Source organism: Peromyscus eremicus, chromosome 3 (assembly GCF_949786415.1).
Source record: "Peromyscus eremicus chromosome 3, PerEre_H2_v1, whole genome shotgun sequence".
Lineage (NCBI taxonomy): Eukaryota > Metazoa > Chordata > Mammalia > Rodentia > Cricetidae > Peromyscus > Peromyscus eremicus.
In genome coordinates, this window is record NC_081418.1 from 153941955 (window position 1) to 153962848 (window position 20894).

At 41.1% G+C, this 20894-nt stretch overlaps 1 protein-coding gene across 1 annotated transcript in view; it reads right to left on the minus strand.

Moving 5' to 3' along the window:
* The window catches only part of Itpr2 (inositol 1,4,5-trisphosphate receptor type 2), a 429229-nt gene that overhangs the window by 65084 nt on the left and 343251 nt on the right, over nucleotides 1-20894 (minus strand). The window contains exons 48-51 of the mRNA XM_059256359.1: nucleotides 18718-18843; nucleotides 12159-12334; nucleotides 5247-5411; nucleotides 2869-3064 (exon numbers count right to left, since the gene is read on the minus strand). Coding sequence (XP_059112342.1) covers nucleotides 2869-3064; nucleotides 5247-5411; nucleotides 12159-12334; nucleotides 18718-18843 — 663 coding nt within the window. The remainder of the gene's footprint in view (nucleotides 1-2868; nucleotides 3065-5246; nucleotides 5412-12158; nucleotides 12335-18717; nucleotides 18844-20894) is intronic.

Here is a 20894-nt window from a genome sequence, read left to right on the forward strand (position 1 = left end):
TTGGTATCTGTTACAGAACAGCCTCTTCAGATGCCAAGCAGATTCCCGGAGCCTCGGGAACCATGGACTAAATGAACCTCTATTCTTTATAAACCACCATACCTCTAGTAATCTGTTATGGCAACAGAAAGCAGACTTAAGGCAGATGCTGCTACATGGTGTTAGAAATGAAATTCAAAGTATGGAAACAAAGATGCTTTTTCTAGGACCTTAAGCTATGAAATAAGAACTTTCAACCCACAGAGAACCAGGAGTTTAAGTCTGTTAGCTGCCCCCACGTGCTGCACTTTCATAGTGTTTGCAAAAGGGTTTTTTGTTTTTTGTTTTTTTTTTTTGCACTGGTTTCTATACTAATGTGCATACACACTTTCAGTAAAGACAGAGCTTGAAATTTTAGTTTTAGTGTTTCTTATGTTGTATTTTTTACCAACTTTCTCTTCAAACAACATAAAATATTTACCACCAATTTAAAAAAAAAAAAAACAGTAACTACTGTATATGTTTGTTTTGGAAGTTGTAATGCTTCTGTTTCACATGTTTTCTCTACTGTACCAACTGTGGCCAGGCCTCTAATCTAGCAAGTAATTAGAAGTCGAGGCTTGCTGAGTGCTAAGGATGGACAGTTCCTAAGGAGTTTGGAAAGAGTGGAGAACTGGAAATTTACATAAAGCCTTTCCTTCACACACATGAAACCTGCTGGACTGGTTTGCATTTTCAATGTCCCTCAAGGGCCATAGACTGAGGGTATGGGCACCAGCTCAGGGAGATATCTGACCTTTTGGGAGGTGAGGTCTAGTGTGGGGTCACTGGGGATGTACCATTGAAGAGGTATTGGGAACCCTCCTCTCTGTCTCTCTGCCTCAAAGCCACTTCAGGGTGAGAATCTTTGCTCAACTACCACATTCTGTCTTGCCATAGGTCTAAGGGGATGGGGCGAAGTAACATTAACTAAAAACAAAAGCTGCCAAAGTAAGTCATTCCTTGTATTAAAGTTATTTTCTTGGGCCTTTTTATTACAACAATGAACGGAAAGTTGACAGTATGCCTGTTAAACTCTAGAAAAGTCATATGAAGTTGTTACATTTCATGCAACCACATAGTTCATGGTCCTGAAAACAAAGACTAGTATTTGGTGTGGTGTTCAAGAATGTCTCCAGTGAAGAAGTGTTTCTAATGTGTGTAAGGCATTTAGGCTCACTGATGAATGACTGTGAACATCACTTCATCAGCCCATAATCTTATGAAAGGAATCACATATATTTGACAATTAAGAATTATCTGTTATCTTGTAGATTTGTGGGAGTTTCCCTTGCATAAGCACCCCCTTCCAGTCATCTCTTTCAGTGCTCCCCCTCCACCTCATACTGGGTCGCCTTGTCCAGCCTAAATACAAGGGGAAGTGCCTTACAGCAACTTGACATGCCATGCTTTGTTGATACCCACGGGAGGCCTGCCCCTTTCTGAACAGAAGCAGAGAAGGAGTGGATGCGATGTGGGAGGGAGGTAGAGAGGAGGGAAGGAAGGGAAACTGTGGTCGGATGTAAAATAAAATAAATTAAAGAAAGGAAGAAAGAAAGAGAGAGAGAGAGAGAGAGAGAGAGAGGGAGAGAGGGAGAGAGAGAGAGAGAAAGAAAGAAAAAAAGGAGGAAAGAAAGAAAGAAAGAAAGAAAGAAAGAAAGAAAGAAAGAAAGAAAGAAAGAAAGAAAGTCTGTTAAAGGCAAGAAGGAATACTGCATATGTTTCCACTAATTAAATCTTAGCTTTAAAGTCAATGGTTTGAGGAGAAATCATGTCTTTTTGGGGTTCCCTGTCTCTATAAACGGTAATTAGTGGAATCAAGAAAACATCACAATATAAAACCATGGTTTCTAGAGACCAAAGCATGGTTGGGGGAAGGTTAAGGAAGGAATTTGACCCAGCAACAAAAGAGTATATATGAGAGGTGAGAGAGCAAACAAAAGTAACTAAGAAGTCTAAAGTAACCTGGAGGATGGGGCCTCATGCCAGGGCCTCTCAGTGAGAACACTGGTGATGTCTAAGTGGTCCATGACAAACATCATTCAGGCACTGCAGCAGTCACATGCTGAGGAATGGGGTCCTTTAGTCACAGCCTCTAAGCATGTCTTCCAAAACACACTTCTTACTACCTGATGATTTCCAAATCCAAGCATTCATCATTTTAAGTTTTTTGAATATAATACAATGCATGTGGAAAATGGCTGAGTGGTGGCGTAGGTGCCGGACGCTGCTCTTTGAGGAAATGGGAAGAAAAGGAAAACAGAATCCTGGAATTGCCTGCAGAGAAGCTGTGGCGGCCTCCTGCAATATGGTCAGCATTACGAAACCCTGAGAGATGGAGCGCAGATGAGGTCTCTTGTGTATTCCCAACCCACACTGACAGCATACAGGCTAAAGTATTTCGAATTCTCAACTCTTAGAAGTTGAATTAGTTACTTTAATCATTGTGAGGATCAAATACCTAACAACGAGCAACTTGAGGAAGGAATGGACAGTTTATTTTGGCTAACGGTTCAAAGAGATACAGCCCGACATGGCGGCAGCCCAGGCAGCTGGTCACACTGTGTTAGCAGTCAGGAGGCTAAGAGCAGACAGGAAGTGAGGCTAGACCAGCCAACCCAAGGCCCACCACTTCCTCCAGAAGGCTCCACAGTGCCACCATGTGGGGACCAGATGTTCCAACACATGAGGCTGGGAGGACATTGCACCCTCAAGCCACAGCAGCAGTAAACAAGACCACATTTCGAAAGAGTGAAAGTAAACTTTCCCCTATCCCTGCTTGTCTGAAATCCCCGACAAAGTGTGTACAAGTTAGAACTACCAGCGGAGCTCAGAGGATGGAATGGCTACCTGTGACCGGCGTTCTGTTTTTCAGTCTGTCCACTTCCATGGTGAAGTCATCCTTTAGGAAAAGGAAGCCAATGATGGAGAACAGGTAGACCAGGATGAGAGCCAAGACCGCGGTCAGGATGATGGAGCGGCCATTCCGTGTGACGCTTTTGATGACGTTCAGCAGGGTCTCTTCTCTGTACACCAAATCAAAGAGCTACAGAAATAACAATTAAAAAATAACCTTCAAACAAATAACATTTTTAAATGAACCCAAACAGCTGAGCTAGAATACAAGGAGACACCATTTTAGTGAAGACAGCTCTAGCGGCATGTAACGTGCATGTTGGCTTAGACACTCACTTTCATTTGAATTTAGAAAATTTATAATATTAGGCACATGTAGTTTATGGGGCAGTTGAAAAATTCATTAAATTTGTTGTTCAGTTATGAGACTCAAAATGAAGAGGACAATTTTATGAGTCTGGTGCCATAGAAAATGTTTGAATTTAAAATATTTGGACAGTGTAGACACTCTTCCTTACTAAAACAGTATGTAAATGAGGACACAAATCTGCATTCCTTTATACTTTTGAAAGCAGAACCACAAACAAAAAGGTAACTGCTTTGCCAATTCCTTCCCTCTAAAGGGTTACTATCCAGTCTGTCTTTAATAGGAAATCTACACAGTAATCCAGAACTCAAGCACATGTCTGCTACCTGCAGCCAGTGCTGGGAACCATTTTAGACACTGCTACATTATAAAGCTGAAGTTATGAATTAGCAAGCACATGTTTTATTATACAGAAGTAGTTAAAAAATAAAGTTACATTCATTTTTCAGAAATGTCCAAAAATGTTTAAAAATGAATCCCATCTTCAAAACTGGAAAACCCAGGGTTTGTGTTTGTGTTCTTATGTGGAGATGAGAACCAGAACTTGGCTGGGCTAGAATGACCGGTTAGGTGTGTGTGTCCTTTCAAAAGCCCCGGTCTGCTGTGTATCAAGGGTTGCACTGTAATCACAGCCTGGCCAATCACTGCTGTGCAGAGCCTGTCTCTAGGATACTGGCATTTGATGAGTCAAATTCTTAAAAAATTCACTACTTTGCTCTCTGTTTATCTCTTGGGAAGTACAGCTATTATTAGAAACAAAGTCAATATTCTTCAATAAAGATGAATTAATTGTCACAAACTCAACCTCTAGATTGTCAATGTTCTGGCGTCTTCAACCTTTTAACCACTTAGGGTGACATAAAGAGATTTTATTTTAACTCAGTAGGGGCCAGCGTAGACGGTGTTCATAGTGATGAAATGAGAAACTGCCTCAAACAAGGTGGTGGGTGACGAGTGACACCCAAGCCGGTCCTCCGACTTCTGCCTGTGCACAGTGGCATGCATGTGCCTGTATTCAAACACCACTCACAGATTTAAACACATATTTTTATACTAACTGTTTTCCTCATTCGTGACTATAAAGCAGTATAAATAGAGAAAGGAAGATGGCCTTTGGGGATGAGGGCATCTTTAAGAAGGACGTATGGTTGGGTGTAGTGATGTGCAGGCACCACCCCAGCACAGGGAGGCTGAGGTGGGAAGATTGTGAGTTAGGGGCCAGCCTGGGCTACACAGTTAAGCAATTCATCTCTCAGCAAAAACAAAAGAATCTGAAAAAAAACTGTCTAAAGATTTAAAGATACATAGCTAAGCTTAGCCATGATGATATATACTAACGATGGTGACAGAAGCTAACAGTGATGATGTAAGCTAAAGATGGTGGTGACATCATAAACTAACAATGGTGACATAAGCTAATGGTGGTGACATAAGCTAATGGTTGTGACGAAAGCTAATGGTGGTAACATACATAAGCTAAAGATGGTGGTGACATCATAAACTAATGATGGTGACATCATTAACGATGGAGACATAAGCTAAGAAGCTATACTTTAAACAGATTACTCTTTTGCTAGGGTGGCTTTTGTTCCTTCTCATTTTGCTTACATGCCACTGTAATGATTAATGTAACATTTGATACTATAAACCAAAGATAATGATTTTAGCACAAAGGACCATACATCCTTATTTGTCCCCTATGTAGTTAGATAATGAATTGAGTAAATATTACTTGGCTGAAAACCCAAAGCAGCTTGTTGTATGAAGCCTGGGCCAAGAGAAGAGGACAGGAGTTTGCTTGCTTCTCAGCAAATAGAACTCCATTACCCATGTACTTTCCAGAGAAAAGATTAAAAATGATAACCCATACTTCTCCTAGGAAATTCCAAAAACAACATAATTTGTGCCTTGCTAAGAAAATAAAACAAACAACAAAACCAACCAACCAAAAGGCTAAGGTGTAAGAGGGGGCATCATGTGCTTAGCAGCAATTGTCTCTACTCACCAGGAAGCTGTAGAAGAACTCGTGAACAAAGAGACCGAGCATGCAAACCAGAACATACGCCACATGGTAGAGAAAGGCCATGTCCAGGATGACCGCTCGATAACCTCGGGTGAATGTGCCTCGGTTTCCCACAAAACTCACCAGGAACACGATTTTATTGCATAGCTAAAGGGAGGAGAAAGTGGGATCTTAGTGCTTCAAGGTCGTCTACAGAAGAAGACTGTGAGGAATGAGTGCTGCTGAGTCTGCAACTTCCTTTCTCGGCGTCCTCTGTTGTTTCTCAGGCAGTTCACAAATGTACATGTAAACCAACACAGAACTGGCTCCCTTTGTAGCTCCAGACAGAATGATAGACCCTAGTCTGCTACCAACACAGACGGGGTGAAAATCTGGCTTTTCCTTATTCTTGGACAACCTAGTTCTTGCCATGGGAAGTCTTGATGGTTTCTGAAAACCTGCCATAAAGAGGTCTTACCTCACAGACCCCTCAGAAACCCAGATGACAACACTACAATGACTCTTCAAATGTTCCTTAGGTACATTTTTATATTTGTGCCTTCAGGAAAATAGGATGCTCTTTGCAACACTGATTATGTATATTATACGCCCATACACACACATACATATATTACATACATATACACACATATGCATGTTATCAAACTTTAGAGAGTATGAACTCTTTTCCATCAACATCCTGAAGTCTGAATCAATACAGAAAAAATGAAAAACTGGAAATGATTGCATGTTATGAAGGTCCAATCAGACCAGCAACACAGCCACTAACGGCCACTAACGGCAGACTCTTCCTCCATTTCCCCAACTAGCTGTCCATCCTCTGAATAATCAATAATCTCAAACCCCTTTCACACTCTTGTCGGCAATGCCCGCAGCAGTCAAGCAGGAACCTTATTTTGCTGTTCAGCCATTCACGTTCTCACTCAGCACAGCTAAGACATGTCGGAGACTTCAGAGTGACTGCTCAAGAGCAAGTCTGATAGTAAAGAAAACTGCTCAAAACCAAGCAATGAACATACAGCAAAGGTCCTGTGTCCGGCAACAAGCTGAACAAGGGTGAGGACCAATGTCTGGCAAAGCAACATCCAGCCGTTCCTCTGAATTGCTTTTGAGGGACCCTGTTCAAAATTACACAACTTATCAACTTACCTTGACTTGCCTACCCAGGCTCATCAATGTGATACAGAAGGGGGTTAGACAAGAATAGAACTAAAAACCTCTTCACAGGGTAAGCTGTGACACAGACATATGGATTAAGTATCATTTCTTGATTTTCTAGGATGAGTTACAAAATATATACAGGAAAACTATTTATAGAGCAGGCACATTGGAGAGTAATAGACTGAACTAAATTCTCAAAATGATCAATAAATTTCAGTTACAGAGTATAAAAGACAAGATGCATTTCTTGGTCATGCTAACATGAAAAATAAAAGAGATTTGCTTTGCTTGTTTGCCAAGATGGCATTGCATGACCCTTGACCTATAGCTGGGTACATATGCTTCTGTTCTCTAGAGCAGTGGTTCTCAACCTTCCTAATGCTGTGACCCTTTAATACAGTTCCTCACGGCAGTGACCCCCAACCATGACATTACTTTTGTTGCTACTTCATAACTGTAATTTTGCTACCGTTATGAATCATAATGTAAATATCAGATATACAGGATACCTGATATGTGACCCCTGTGAAAGGGCCAGTTGACCCCCAAAGGAGTTGTGACCCACAGGTTGAGAACTGCTGCTCTAGAGACATCTGGAAGTGGAGTGAGGTTGATGGGTGCTGTGGCTTTTCCATGTGTTCATACAGAGTTCAGAGATGGAAATGGTCCTTGTGTTTAAGGCGTTTGTGCCAGGGACCACAGCTGAGTGTCCTTTGGGCTTATTGAGGACTCCGTCTCTGAGCAGAATTTCTAGCCCTCATTCATGTTATTGCTATGGGAAAATATGGCCTATTTTCCAAGAATAAATTGTGAAGTAGAAAAACAAAAGACTGTCTGCTGATGTATTGAAAGGTAAACTCACAGTCTCTAACAAAGTCACCACGTTTTCACCAACCGTGGAAATCAACCTTTTCACTGAAAAATGAGATGATGTAATTCAGTAATCTCCAGGTAGGTGGTGTTATACCTTAGGCAAGATAAAATCTTAAGGGCACTACATAGATCAAAATTTACATACAGTCAAATATCACCCTGAAGTTTTTTAAACTCTCAGCAGAACAGTATAACAAACACAGGCAGTGTGAGTAGCAGCACCCACGACATTCAGCACAGCCTCAGAGAAGCTTTGTATTTTGACAACTGTATGTCAGAAACAGTGGCATCTGGTGACCGTATTAAACAAAACATTGTGTGTATGTCTCTGAAAGAGATCAGAGGAAAGGAAGTTCAGCTCAGACTATGTAACTGAACTTAAGTGTTTAGTGAACGCATTGCAGGACTCAGTGGCATTCGGTCACCCATGTAACTACAGATACACAGCTAAGAACCCCACACCATTCAGCTGAGCACCGTGGTAACTGTTAATAGCCCAGCTCACTACTAAAACCTTATTTGCTTTTCTTTTGTGCAAAGTGGGGAGAACAAATTCTACCATTTCACATTAAAATAACTGTGAGAAAGGCTAGCATCATTAAGTGAATCAGATTCCCAGACATTATTAGAAAGGGGGGTTAAGTGTGGTAGTTTGAATAAAAATGGCCCCTAGAGGCTTACGGGGAGTGAAGGTATGGCCTTGTTGGAGTAGGTGTGGCTTTGTTGGAGGAAGTGTGTCACTAGGGGTGGGCTCTGAGGCCTCAAATGCTCAAGCCAGGTCTAGTGTGACATTCACTTCCTGCTGCCTGTGGACCAAGATGTAGAACTCTGAGCTCCTTCTCTACCACCATGTCTGCCTGCAGGCCACCATGCTTCTGCCATGATGATAATGGACTGAACCTCTGAACTCTAAAAGCCAGCCCCAATTAAATGTTTTCTTTTATAAGAGATACCATAGTTATGGTGTTTCTTCACAGCAATAAAACCCTAACTAAGATAACAGTATAAGCAGGATGTCTTTATAAGATGATAAAAGATATTTCTCTGTGGAAATGGGAGTGTGGCTCAGTGGTAGAGCATGTGCCTAGTATGCGTAAGGTCCAAGGTTCAGTTCCTAGCATCAGAAGAATATCTTTACTGACATGTACTGTGTTCTTCTTTATTACAAATAATCTAAGCCACAAAGATAAATGGAGTGGCTAAGGAGGATATAGCATTCATATAATGAATCAGAAATCTCTTTAAAAACAGGAAATACTACATCTGTATAAATGAGGTTTGCAAAAATGTTTAATAATGTGAACAAACATTGTGGTCCCAGTTTTATAGAATGTGCCTCTGGATATTTCAGAATGTTAATTTATACCAACATTAGCTGAAGATGCCACACTGTGCATGAGAAGAAAACTGTAAGATGTACTTTGCAGCACTCAAAATTACTGAATTTTCTGAGACAACTGTGACAGGAAAATCTAGCTGAATGTAGACAAATTTCAAGCTTTACAAATGAATTCAATTTTATCATAACAAACTAGAAACTGATAAATACTGAAGTCTTCCTTCTATTATATTTCCTTTCTCATAAAAGAGACTTTTCATATCTACTTAACATTATGAGGGACAGAGTCTAGAGACAAGCTACTATGTGAGCTAAGATGCAGACACATCGTAGTGGCAATATGTGGTTGATATATTGTGCACCCCAATAAACTTATTTGGGGTCAGAGAACAGAACAGCCACTATATTAGACACAGAGGCCAGAAAATGGTGGCACACATGCCTTTAATCCTATCACTTGGGAGGCAGAGATCCATCCGGATCTCTGTGAGTTCAAAGCCACAATGGAAACAGCCAGGCATGGTGACTAATGCCTTTAATCCCAGGAAGTGATGGCAGGAAGCAGAAAGGTATATAAGATGTGAGGACCAGAAACTAGAGTCTTTTTAAGCTTTTAGCTTTTAGCAGCAGTTCAGCTGAGATCCATTTGGATGAGGACTCAGAGGCTTCCAGTTTGAGGAAACAGGATCAGCTGAGAAGTTATTGAAGTGAGGTTAGCTGTGGCTTATTCTGCTTCTCTGGCTTTCCAGAATTTACCCCAATACCTGGCTCCCGAGTTTTCTATTAATAAGACTTTTAAAGATTCATGCTACAGCAATACTTTCTGATTAATTAGTGATCTGCATATCAGATACTTGGTAAATGGTAGATGTTATCACCAATGTATCAATATAATAGTTACTGCTCTTTTCTGGATCTTCCACACCAGGATTCTCAACTGATCTCAGCAGCCAGATGAGGGGAGCCCAGTTGTCCACACCTTACTCCAACTGACAAGAAGGGTGAAATCAGAGGTTGGCTGATTTATATCTGAAGTCTCAAATTCTGTTTCTTGTTATGGCTAAACTGTCAGGCTAATGTCTTCTTTTGGTTTTGCTATTCTGATACCTATTATTTCAGCAGTGACAGCCTCACCTGCTACACAATGCAAATGTTTAATGTACAAATTAAATTATTTAGTATATTAATTTGTATTATTAATAATATATAATTAATACTAAGGTACACAAATAGAATTAAGGTTCTTATTTGATGTCTCATAAGTAAAGATAAACAAGGACACTTGTATAATAAATGTATGTGAAGAGGGAAAGTACATAGTAATTCACTAAAGTAATTTTATTAATCTGTGATAGCAAATATGACTATAAATATATAAATATAAACTTTTCTACTGACATTGCAGTAGTATCAAATTATAGTAATTAAAAAGATTTTATTTGGTCAAATGACCCCAGGCTGGTGGTAGTGTCTAGCTGAGTAACATGTTTTATGCTATTGGAACACTGGAAAACTCATGGAATTAGTAAGACAGGCATGTCTATATGCATGATACTTTCCTATAAAACAGTTAAATAAAAACTTGGCTTTGGTAGAGAGTATTTTTATGGTAGAATGATTCTCACTAAATCACATGGAAATTATTACTTTATAGTGTCCTCCAAGAGCCAGGAAAAGAATGTGTTTAGTTCACTCCCACCCAAATATCCAAATGTCACTCCTTACCTGTCTACATATTCTTGGTCCAAAGATTAAAAAAAAACCAGATAGAAAGAAACGGAAAATGACACAAATTCTATACAGCAAGTTGTACACCGTCTACCTCTCAGTGCTCTAGATATCTATCATATTACGTAACAGGTACAGAGAATGTTTGTTATTTTGGGCACAACTCTGCCCGGCTCTTCACTTTCTTAAACTTAGATTTTTCTCATTTAGTCAATGATCAGTTTATGAATAACATCTACTTTTTCAAATAATATGATTTCATGCTGAATATGTTTTCTTGAGAAATGAAATGAGCCAAACACAGAGGTGTAGACAAATTTATACACATTCATGATGATTCTCTAATTATCTTGGCTGATTATATAACAACATTAGCTTATTTTAAAAGCAAAGAGTACAATCTTAGGTCACCCCAAAAATGGGATGGAGGGAAATGGAGATGGGCGTGAGCTAGAAGGAATGAATTGCATAGCACCATTGGGATGGGGAAGAACAAGGGCCAGATCACACAGAAATATGGAGATGGGGATGAGCAAGGACTGGATTCATGAATTAATGTGATAGCTCAGCCCCTAAGAAACCCAGAGAAGTTATTTGGTAACTTTCACAACCCTCTGCTCACAAATATTCCTTCTGTACACTTTCCTTCATTGGTGGTAACTGAGAATTTGGTTTTTTGAATATTCGATCAACTGGGAGCTTTGGAATACTGTCCACCATTTGAAGATTATGATAAAATCAAGGTCAGCAACACTGAAAACACAGAATTTATTATATTGTCTCATCTTGGTAGTCCTTAAAGTTGGTTAACTAATTTATTTATTTCCAAAAATATTGGCCAATCATCCATTCATTCACTCATTAGTTATTTATTAACAATATTTATAGACTCCCTGTGATGTCCCAGGTATGTAACTATCAATCACTATTCTCAATAACTATATAAGGTAGTATAGGAGATAATCCCAGCTAAGACACCAGAATATAGAAAACTGAGTTAGAAACCCACTGAAGTTACAGGCAGTACTTTAGATATTGACTGTGTAGATACAATAATATTTATGAGATTTCTGACCATTTTTCATCAATTTGATGATTTATCTTTTCTTCATATCCATTACAGATACACCTTGCCTAAAAGTGTCACAGAGTCCATTCAAAATTTTATTTTTATTTTTGTTTAAATTACTTCTACAAATCTTTTATTGGCTTCTTGGCATTATACTTCCAGCTTGTTCATTCTACATTTAAAACTAACATGTCACAAGGCATTCTCTTGCTCTAATATACTAAAGTTTGGTGAAAAAAAAATCTCACCCATGCCTTTTATAAGTTTATAGGATTTTCTCATATAAAAGGAGCCCAATTTTGAACCTTATTTTTTGTCTAGCAGTCTTTTCTCCCCCACTCCTAAGTCATTTGATAGAAAGTACTTCTTAAATTCTACTGAACATAATTTAATCTTTTGGGATGATTTAGAACCCACTTTCAGGTGTTAACAATGGCTGGGTCATTTTTTTCAGTAATGAGAGGTCTGGTACAGAAAGAACATTAAACCTGATGAAATGGACATCAGAACTGGGTCACACTACAAGTGCTACTTAAATCAATGTGTTACTCATATTTTTGTTTTTATCTCTAAATTAAATCATGCACAAATGATACTCTAGTTAACTTAGCTTCATATCAAACCAGAATTCACTGTATAAACATGAATAAAAGCATATAGTTAATTATATTTATACTTAGTACATCTGAATTCCATTAGATACAAAGTTAAGCAATGTACTTACATTAGCAGCACCAAGAAGTATGAGTGTTGGCCCCAAACCAATAGTGTATATTGATCTGAGCATGACAGACACAAGGAATGGCCGGATACCCACAGGCTTGGAGAAGAAAAACAGCACAGATGTGCAGATGGCCACTGCTATCCAAAGAAGGACAGAGAACAGTGGGGAGAGTGTACCTGGAAAAGATGGAGGGGTTACTCATCACCAAAAACACAGATAGGAAACACTAAACTCTTATATGCAAACAAAGCCATGGTGCACTGAATCTCAGAACAACCTAGTCAATGCTCTACCACAAGGAAACATTTCAGAATGCATCACTCTTCCGTACATTTCCAGAATACTTGTGTACTGATTTCAGGATAGTTAATTGTTATGGGATAATCTTTTTGTACACTGTAAGGATGTGTCTCTGCCTAAGGCGCCTTCTGATTGGTTTAATAAAGAGCTGAATGGTCAATAGCTAGGCAGGGGAGAATAGGCGAGATTTCCAGGGAGAGAGAAGAACTCTGGGAAGAAGAAAGGTGGAGATGCCAGTGAGATGCAGAGCAAGTCAGAAATACAGAATGGGAGAGAGGTAAAAGCCAAGTGGCAGGATATAGATTAATAGAAGCAGGTTAATTTGAGTTATAAGAGCTAGTTGAGAATAAGCCCAAGATAAACGCCAAGCTTTCATAGTTAATAATAAGTCTCAGTGTCATTATTGGGGGGCTGACGGTCCCGACAAAGTCCCTACTTGAATTGGACAGACCATGATACCTGATCATGGACTCCTAGTTTCCAAAACAGGGAACTAAATAAACATTTGCCTTATGAAATACCCAGAATCAGGTATTTTATTATAGCAATATTTTTGATGCTATAACAGCTTCCAAATAAACAGTGATTAAAAGAAGGTTGTGGAGCTGGAGAGCTGGCTCAATAGTTAAGAGTACTTGCTGCTCTTCCAGAGGACGCGGATTCAATTCCCAGCAATGCCACAGTGGCTCACAGCTGTCTGTAACTCTAGTCCTAGGGTATCCAACACGCTCCTCTGGCCTCCACAGGCACCAGCTATGTACATGGTGCATGGACATACATGCAGGCAAAACATCCACACACATGAAATAAATAAATAATAATGTAAATGATTTTTTTTAACAACTGGGAAGAAAGAGCTCAATTTCCTCATCATCAAAATGGATAGCCTCCTTGCATTTATTTTGATATTGGCTTATCCATGCTCTGCCTAGCAACAGCAAGCCCAGTCACCATCTGCCTTGATTTGACAGCTCTCCCAGATGGGTACAGGGAGTGAGCCTTTGACATTCCACTGTGTGTGTAGACTCTCAGGTCTCCATTAAAACACAAACTCTACAAGGGTGCAGAGCAGCCCTAGTGTGTCTTGCAGCAATAAATCAATACTTGTTTATCAAGTAGACAAAATATGCTCAGGGAGTTCATACTGAGCAAGTAACTAAGTATTTATTAATCCCCAGGTGGTACAGCTGCACCTGGCTTTCTACATGGGCTCTGGACATGCAAAGTCAGGTCCTCATCCTTGTGTGGTAGTCCCTCTGCTGACCAAGCCGTTTGCTCAGCCCCCAGCTTTGTTCTTTAAAAAAATTATTTTATATATGTTCTTCATATATGTGCACGTGTGTGTGTGTGTGTGTGTGTGTGTGTGTGTGTCTGTATGTGTGTGCGCGCGCGTGCACGTAGATGCCGACTGAGGCCAGAAGGAGATGTTGGATTCCTTGGGGTGGGTTATAGGCATTTGTGTACCACTCTATGTGGTGCTAAGACCCAAACTCTGCTCAGATAACAGCAAAGCATTCTCTTAATTGCTAAGATGCCTCTCCAGCATCTCCTAGCTTTGCTTTTAAGTATGCATTAAAATTAACAACATCTTCACGGAACATTCCATAATGTTCTGCCCATCATGTGACTCATCAAGCTAATTCATAAATAAAGTCTGGTATGATATTCTGGAAGGCTGAGATTTGGCACAAATACTGGTGACAAATATTGTCACCAGTGCCAGATGATTTAATCACCTTTGCTCTGCCTCAGATGTGTAGCTTCCTGGGCTCTCCCTTTGATATACCAGAAAGTGCAGCCATGCACCTAATTCTGGGTGTTTTGTCAATTTTACAAGTAACTTGTGAACTGTCTAGCATGAGACCTTGCACACAGCTTACTGTTAGGTTCATCTGTGTGAAATGAGAAAAGAAGATGAACAGTTAGTTATTTAATGTGGTTAACTGATGATGAAGTCTGTAACCATCTGTGAGAACCATCAGGTTAGCTCTGACCTGATGATTCATGCTTTGGAAAAACAATAAAAACTCTCAGCACTCCAGAGACAGGTGCTCTCAGCAGTGTGGTGACTCATGCCTGTATCCAAACACTTAGGAAGCTGAAGCAGGAGGACCGCTGTGAGTTCAAGGCTGGCCTGCACTACATAGTGAATTCTAGGTCAACCTGGGCTACTCAGTGAGACCCTGTCTCTCAAACAAACAACCAAAACCCAAGCAGTACAAAGCACTATAGCCAATCCTTACTCACCAAGTGGGAACTCTTTCTCTTTTTTTCCTTCTTTTTTTTTTTTTTTTTTTTTTTGGTTTTTCGAGACAGGGTTTCTCTGTGTAGCTTTGCGCCTTTCCTGGATCTCTCTCTGTAGACCAGGCTGGCCTTGAACTCACAAAGATCCACCTGCCTCTGCCTCCCAAGTGCTGGGGGGAACTCTTTCTCTTAATATTTTGCATGTTTCTATTATTTTTTCATAATAAGCCTGTATTATATATTTAATGGGAAGGTATTTTTTAGGAATTCCTCTATGCTTTCCAAGATCTTAAATCTTAGGTCTTTTTTAAAATTAAATTCAGACAGTCAAATTGGATTTCAATTCTACTCTTGTCTCAGAGCCCTGCCTCAGGTTGATTTGTTCATGGCTTCTTGTTCAACACAGCTGCTTCTCACTCCTCATCCTCCCCTGGGCCTGGGCTTCCAGTGCAGACTCATTCGACTCTGGTTTCCTACACCCAGGTCCAGACAAAGTTGACATCTGTCCATAAATTCCTTGCTGCTCCTTGGTCTTGTGCTTTTCTCATTTCTTGGTCCTTTAACTAGATCATGAGATCCTTGAGGATGAAACAGCTCACTAATCTTAGCATCTCCCAGCCTAGCATGGTGCCTAGCACACAGTGGTATCCATCAATGCTTGTGAAACTGAATGAATTGAAGTCACCTTGAAGAATCTTACTTTCCTTAGCAAAAATGACTGTGAGGAAGAATTATACTCAAATTGGGAAAGAAAAAAACCTCCCTCTATATTTTAAAATGATATTCTATCTTGGGATAAAAACGTTCTTCACTGACTAGTCTTCTGGGTCAGGTCAGTTGGCATGGCTGGAGAAGGCCTAGCATCAACAGACTCCACAAAGGCCTGGCAGTTAAAGAGGAGTCTCCATCTGAAGTCAAGGTGGATGCTGTCTTTCGGGGTGCTTGTCAGAGAGGCAACATCTCCCTTGAATTCGTTTGTGCCATCATCCCAAGTGAAGGATGTTGCTCTCTAAACTAACGTTGTAACCCACATGTGAGCAAGACAGTTGAGCACAAAAGACTCCTAAGAGCCCGGGAACACCTCACCATTCACTGTATCTGGAGGAAGAACAGCCCGTGCCTCTGCTGGCCCCTTGCCATGATGGCTCTGTGACTCTAAAGTGGCTTGTAGTGGGGTCCAGGGTGGGAAAGTATGGCCCATGTTAACAGAGGTCGATCTCTGGCCCAAAATTTCCAGGTGAGTTTACGATTACCTTCCCTGTCCAAAATGATGCCACCGTAGGAATAGGTAGAACCCTTTTTCATTTTTTAAATTTTACTTCAAAGCTCCTTAAGACTCAAGCAATAGTTGCAAAAATAATGGATAAACCATCCTGCAGACCCTTCATCTAGATCTGAATATCAATACTTTGCATGATGAGGACCGTGGTAGTTAACACCAGGAATAATACTGTCTGTCATCTACTCCACCCCTCTGTCTTTTCATTGAACAGTTCCTAATCTTTGTCTTTGGTAAGCTTGGTAGCCGTGTGGAACACTGGCCAGTCCCTTTGTAGAACGTTGCTCCTTCGGGGTGTTCTAAATTTTCTTCCATTCATTCCCGTCTGTCCATTGCCACATGTTCTTCTCAGGCTGTTGTGTCAGGAGGCTCATGATGTGGCTGTGTCTCACTCATGATCACTTAGTGGCTTCTCCATGGTACAGTTACTCCTTCCCCTCTGTAACTAGTTAAGTATATGAAGGGTAGATACTGAAAATGTGATATGTTTGTGTTTTTCTTCATAGCTACCCCTTCCTTTTAGTATCCATTGAGGACTACAACTGGCCAAATGGTGACAAGCAATTTCTATCACTCTAAACTCACTTAACTGGACACCAGCATACAGAGCACCCTCTTCTTACTCTTCCTGCAGCCCCTGGCTTAGTTTTGTTCTGTGTCTTATAGTGTATTGCTGTTGACAATTATTTTTTTCTCAAAAATTTCTCAGACCTGTCTGCTGGGAGACCTTTCTAGTTGGACCCTATCATTTTGTATGTTCCCATCATTTCAAGGCACTTCCTAGAAGAATTTTCATTTTCATGCAACCCATCTTTAGACCATTTCAGAGTAAGCCTGGAGAGCAGTTGCTCAGCCTGACTGAAAAACTCCAGCATAGAGAACTGTACCAGCACTCAGCAGTTTCCTTCCCTGGACAATCTTACAGCCACAAGCATCTACCAAGTGGTGCTATATCCTCAGTCTTCCCGGCTATGCACAGTGTATGCTGAGGCAGAGATTGCGCTAAGCTCCATCAAGACTTTAACCTTACTCATAAGTTGTCAGGAGATAACTCACCCAAACTGTAATCATGTGACTCAGGCTCATCACGGGGTTCTATACTGCCCACATTCTCACGCTCTGCCTTCCCTCTAGGAAGCACACCCACACTCTAATAGCCTAAGACTGAACATCCATCTTGCTACTACCATTGACTCAGAAGTCCTTTTCAAGAGTGGTGTTTGCATCTGTCCCAGTCGCCAGGCTCCATGAAGCCTGGGGCTCTGTGTTTTCCAACCTCGTGTGAGTTAGATCTGCTTCCTTCAGAGGCTGACAGTCTCCTCTGGGCTTTCCTTGTTTGTCAGTCAAATGAAAGCATGGTGTTAGACAATACTAGATCTGCCTTCACCTGGAAGATTCTATGCCTCTCTTTACTGGGACTCTGTCATGTATCCCCAGTGGTCTGAGTGCAGGTGACATGAATTTATCATTTTATGATGGAGCTTCTCCTCTCAAGAGTAGTGTCTTGTATCACCCTCTGTATCAAGGTCTCATTACCAGAGAAGCCCAGACCAGGGGAGAGAAAGGTGTTCTCACTTCCACCCACACGGTGGACGCACATGTGCTTGCTGCCTTTCTCCTGCTATGCAGTCACACATCTGCCCTGCTGTCTGAGATCTCGCCTCAGATGAGCTTTCCGAGACGCAGCAAGCTCTACCTGTGCCAGCGCAAACCGCAGCCAACACAAGACGTTGACACCTGTGGGACCTGACGTAGGAACTGGAAAACAAGTGGCTCTTGGGCCCCATCTCTTCTCTTTGCCTCCAGTTCATCTGAAATTTGCTTCCTATCTGTTGCTGCTATGGTATCATCTCTTATGCCCCGCCCCCTCGATTGCAGTGACAATATTTACCTTGTAACAACTACTCCTTGTTAAACAGTCAGGACACCATTCTATGTGCCCTGCTGACAGCATCTCATCAACCTAGCATCCTACAAGCAAATGTGCTCTGAGGGTGCTCGGAGGTTATTATTTGCTGATTTCTCTCATCTTGGTCTCCAACTCATTCTAAAGTGACTCTCACATGTATCCCACACCTGTAACCAATTTTTCCAAAGCAATTTGCCAAACCTAAACAAAATGTTTCTGAAAGCCCCACCCGATTTCTATGGAATTTCCCATTTCACATCGAATTTCCCCCATCTTGGCCTTTGTAAAAACTCATGCATTACCAATTTAACAACACCAATTTCATAGTCAATATCCTTCATTATCCACCATTACAGTCTGTCTTATGCTGTGTATTTCTAAGACTAAGATTATGAATATTATAAATACACAGTATTATAGAATCAAAATGTATATTTTACAGATATGTTCATTACAAAACCCTCAGACAAGACAGAAAGTAAAATGCAATTGTTACTATTTCATCAAAATGCTTGGGCATAAGACTCACTTACATCATTGAGATAAGACAATATAAAACACGTTCCGTCACACCAATTAGGTTGAAACACAAGCATGCCATTTCATTTTCCAGTACTTACCTCTAATAGTTGTGCTATGTATGAGCTTTCTGTAAAACAGCACTTCTACTGGCCGGTTTTCTGTCTACTCTAATATGTCTATACGTGCAATAAATACAGAAACTATTTAATGAGAACTAAGTTTCTTGGTTTTAAAGCTGCAGAGAGTTGGTGAATGGAATCTGGACTTTCTCAGGTGTCCTCACGTGCAGAAACAGAACCACTTGCCTTCATCACCATCATCCCCAAACGGGTAGAAGAGAGCCACAGCCAGGTTGATGAACACGGCCAGGTTGAAGGAGATGCTGCCCCAGAGGGAGATGTGCCTGGAGAACCAGAACAGGGCGGGGTTGTCTAGGAAGCAACAAGTAAAGGGTGAGAATGGTCAACATATGCCACGGTCCACATGAGCCCCGCTAAGCTAAGAGTGTGTGTGACGTGTCCATGAACGCCACAGAGGCGCATCTGAAGTGACTTGTTTAGTTTTGGAAAGCTTATTTTAAGACTCCAGATGGGGAAGGCATTTTCTACCTTGTTCCTTTTCCATCCTTCAATAGTGTTGGCAAAGGTGATTCTGCAGTAAATCCCTTGAATCTGGCCCATGCAGATTAGGGAGAAGGCAGCTAGTGGGCCTGGGGCCCCTTTTACCGAAGGGCATATGCATGTACGTGCTGTAGGAGTTGGTAATGCTAATGAGCAAACTGATCTTATCCTATGATGTAAAGTCAGAAAAGTCAGGACTGCAGACCCAGGTGTGCCCCCACTGGAAATGCTCATACACTCACAGTTACCTGAATGTTGTAGAATATTACTTCAAGGTGTGTTACTTTTGTTTATGCTCTGGAACGTTTGTTTAATGACACAAAGATGTGTTTGATTAAATAAAATTCACCTGCGGTCAGAAGGCTGCATCAACAACTAGCAGACAGGAAATGGTAAGGAGGAGCCAGGCGAGAAAGGGTTTATAAGGAGGATGAGGCGAAGCATGAGGGCTTTTTGGAGGACTCGAGCAAGGAGAGGAGGTGAGCTACTTGCTATTCAGCCTCTCAGAAGAGTAGAATTCCACTTTAACCTTTGAATCTTGAGTTCTTTAGAGGGGGGAGAGGTTTAGTTAAGTTCCCTTCATAGCTTTGCAAGAGTTGGAGCCATAGGGAACAGATTTCCCTCCAGCTGTGCGGTCCTTGTGGCCTAACTAACGGCTGTTGGTAGCAGCAGAGTTGCAGTTGCTGAGTCAGACAGCTGTGGCTTAAAAGGCAGCAACCATTAAAAGAAGGACAACACCTGAACCCGAGTCTCAGCGCCGCAGCACAGCATGTATGGGAGCTAGGGAGACGTAACATGCTTGAGCCAGTGCTTTCTCAGGCCTGAAACCTTGGCATCTGAGAGGCTGAAGCAGAAAGATGGCTATGAGTTTGGAAGAAAAGGGGAATCTCCAGAAAAAGGAATCCATGTCTGTCGTCAAAAATGAGTTAATGAATGGAAACCCAATTCTCCCCACTTCTAAATAACTAAGCAAATATGTAGTATAGGGAGGTTTGGAGATGGAGCTAAATTGTCAGCCTACTCTGGGTGCCTAGTGGCTCCTTTGGGTCTTGTCTATTATTCAACTTGTAACACCTTGACATAGGATTAAAGTAATGGAAGAGATGGGCACAGTGGCTTTGTTCATAACCCCATTTGGAAGGTGGAAGCAGGAAGACTAGTAGCTGAAGGTCAGCCTTAGCTACATAGTGAGTTTGAAGCCAGCCTGGGCTACATGAAACCCTGTCTCAAATCAAACAACCTAAGAGATGAAGATCTTGCAGTTCAGGGCTAGAGAGCTGGCTCAGCAGTGGAGAGCATTTACTGCTCTTGCAGGGGATCCAGTTGAGTTCCCACTAGGTAACAATGGCCTGTAACCCCAGATCCATGGCACATGACACCCTCTTCTGGCCTCTGCAGGCACTAGACACGTGCACAAGCCCACAGTAAGCATGCATATACATATATACATACTTAAAAATTAGAATTAAAATCTTAAAGATAGAATATCAGAGTCAGTGAGATGAAGCATATAAAAGTGAAAATCATGTACTTTTTGGATCTCCCCCAAACCCCATCTGGGCTGTTACTAACAATCTGCCTCCTGAGATCATGTCATTTTCCTCATCTAGGAGTGGACATTCCACAGAGGGAGAGGCTCGGATGAGAACGGCATCTCCCTGGGCAATGGGTCATGAACAGTAGTTATCTGTACACTATCGCTCCTTTGTATCTACAAGACCACAAAATCATTAAATTCTGCCTATACCCTTGTGATCAACTGCTTCTAAAATTTAAAATACAATGTCCACTGGGAATTATTTTAAGGTTTGTTTTTTATTAAAAAAATATTTGTCATAAAACACAGATCCCAGAGTCACAGT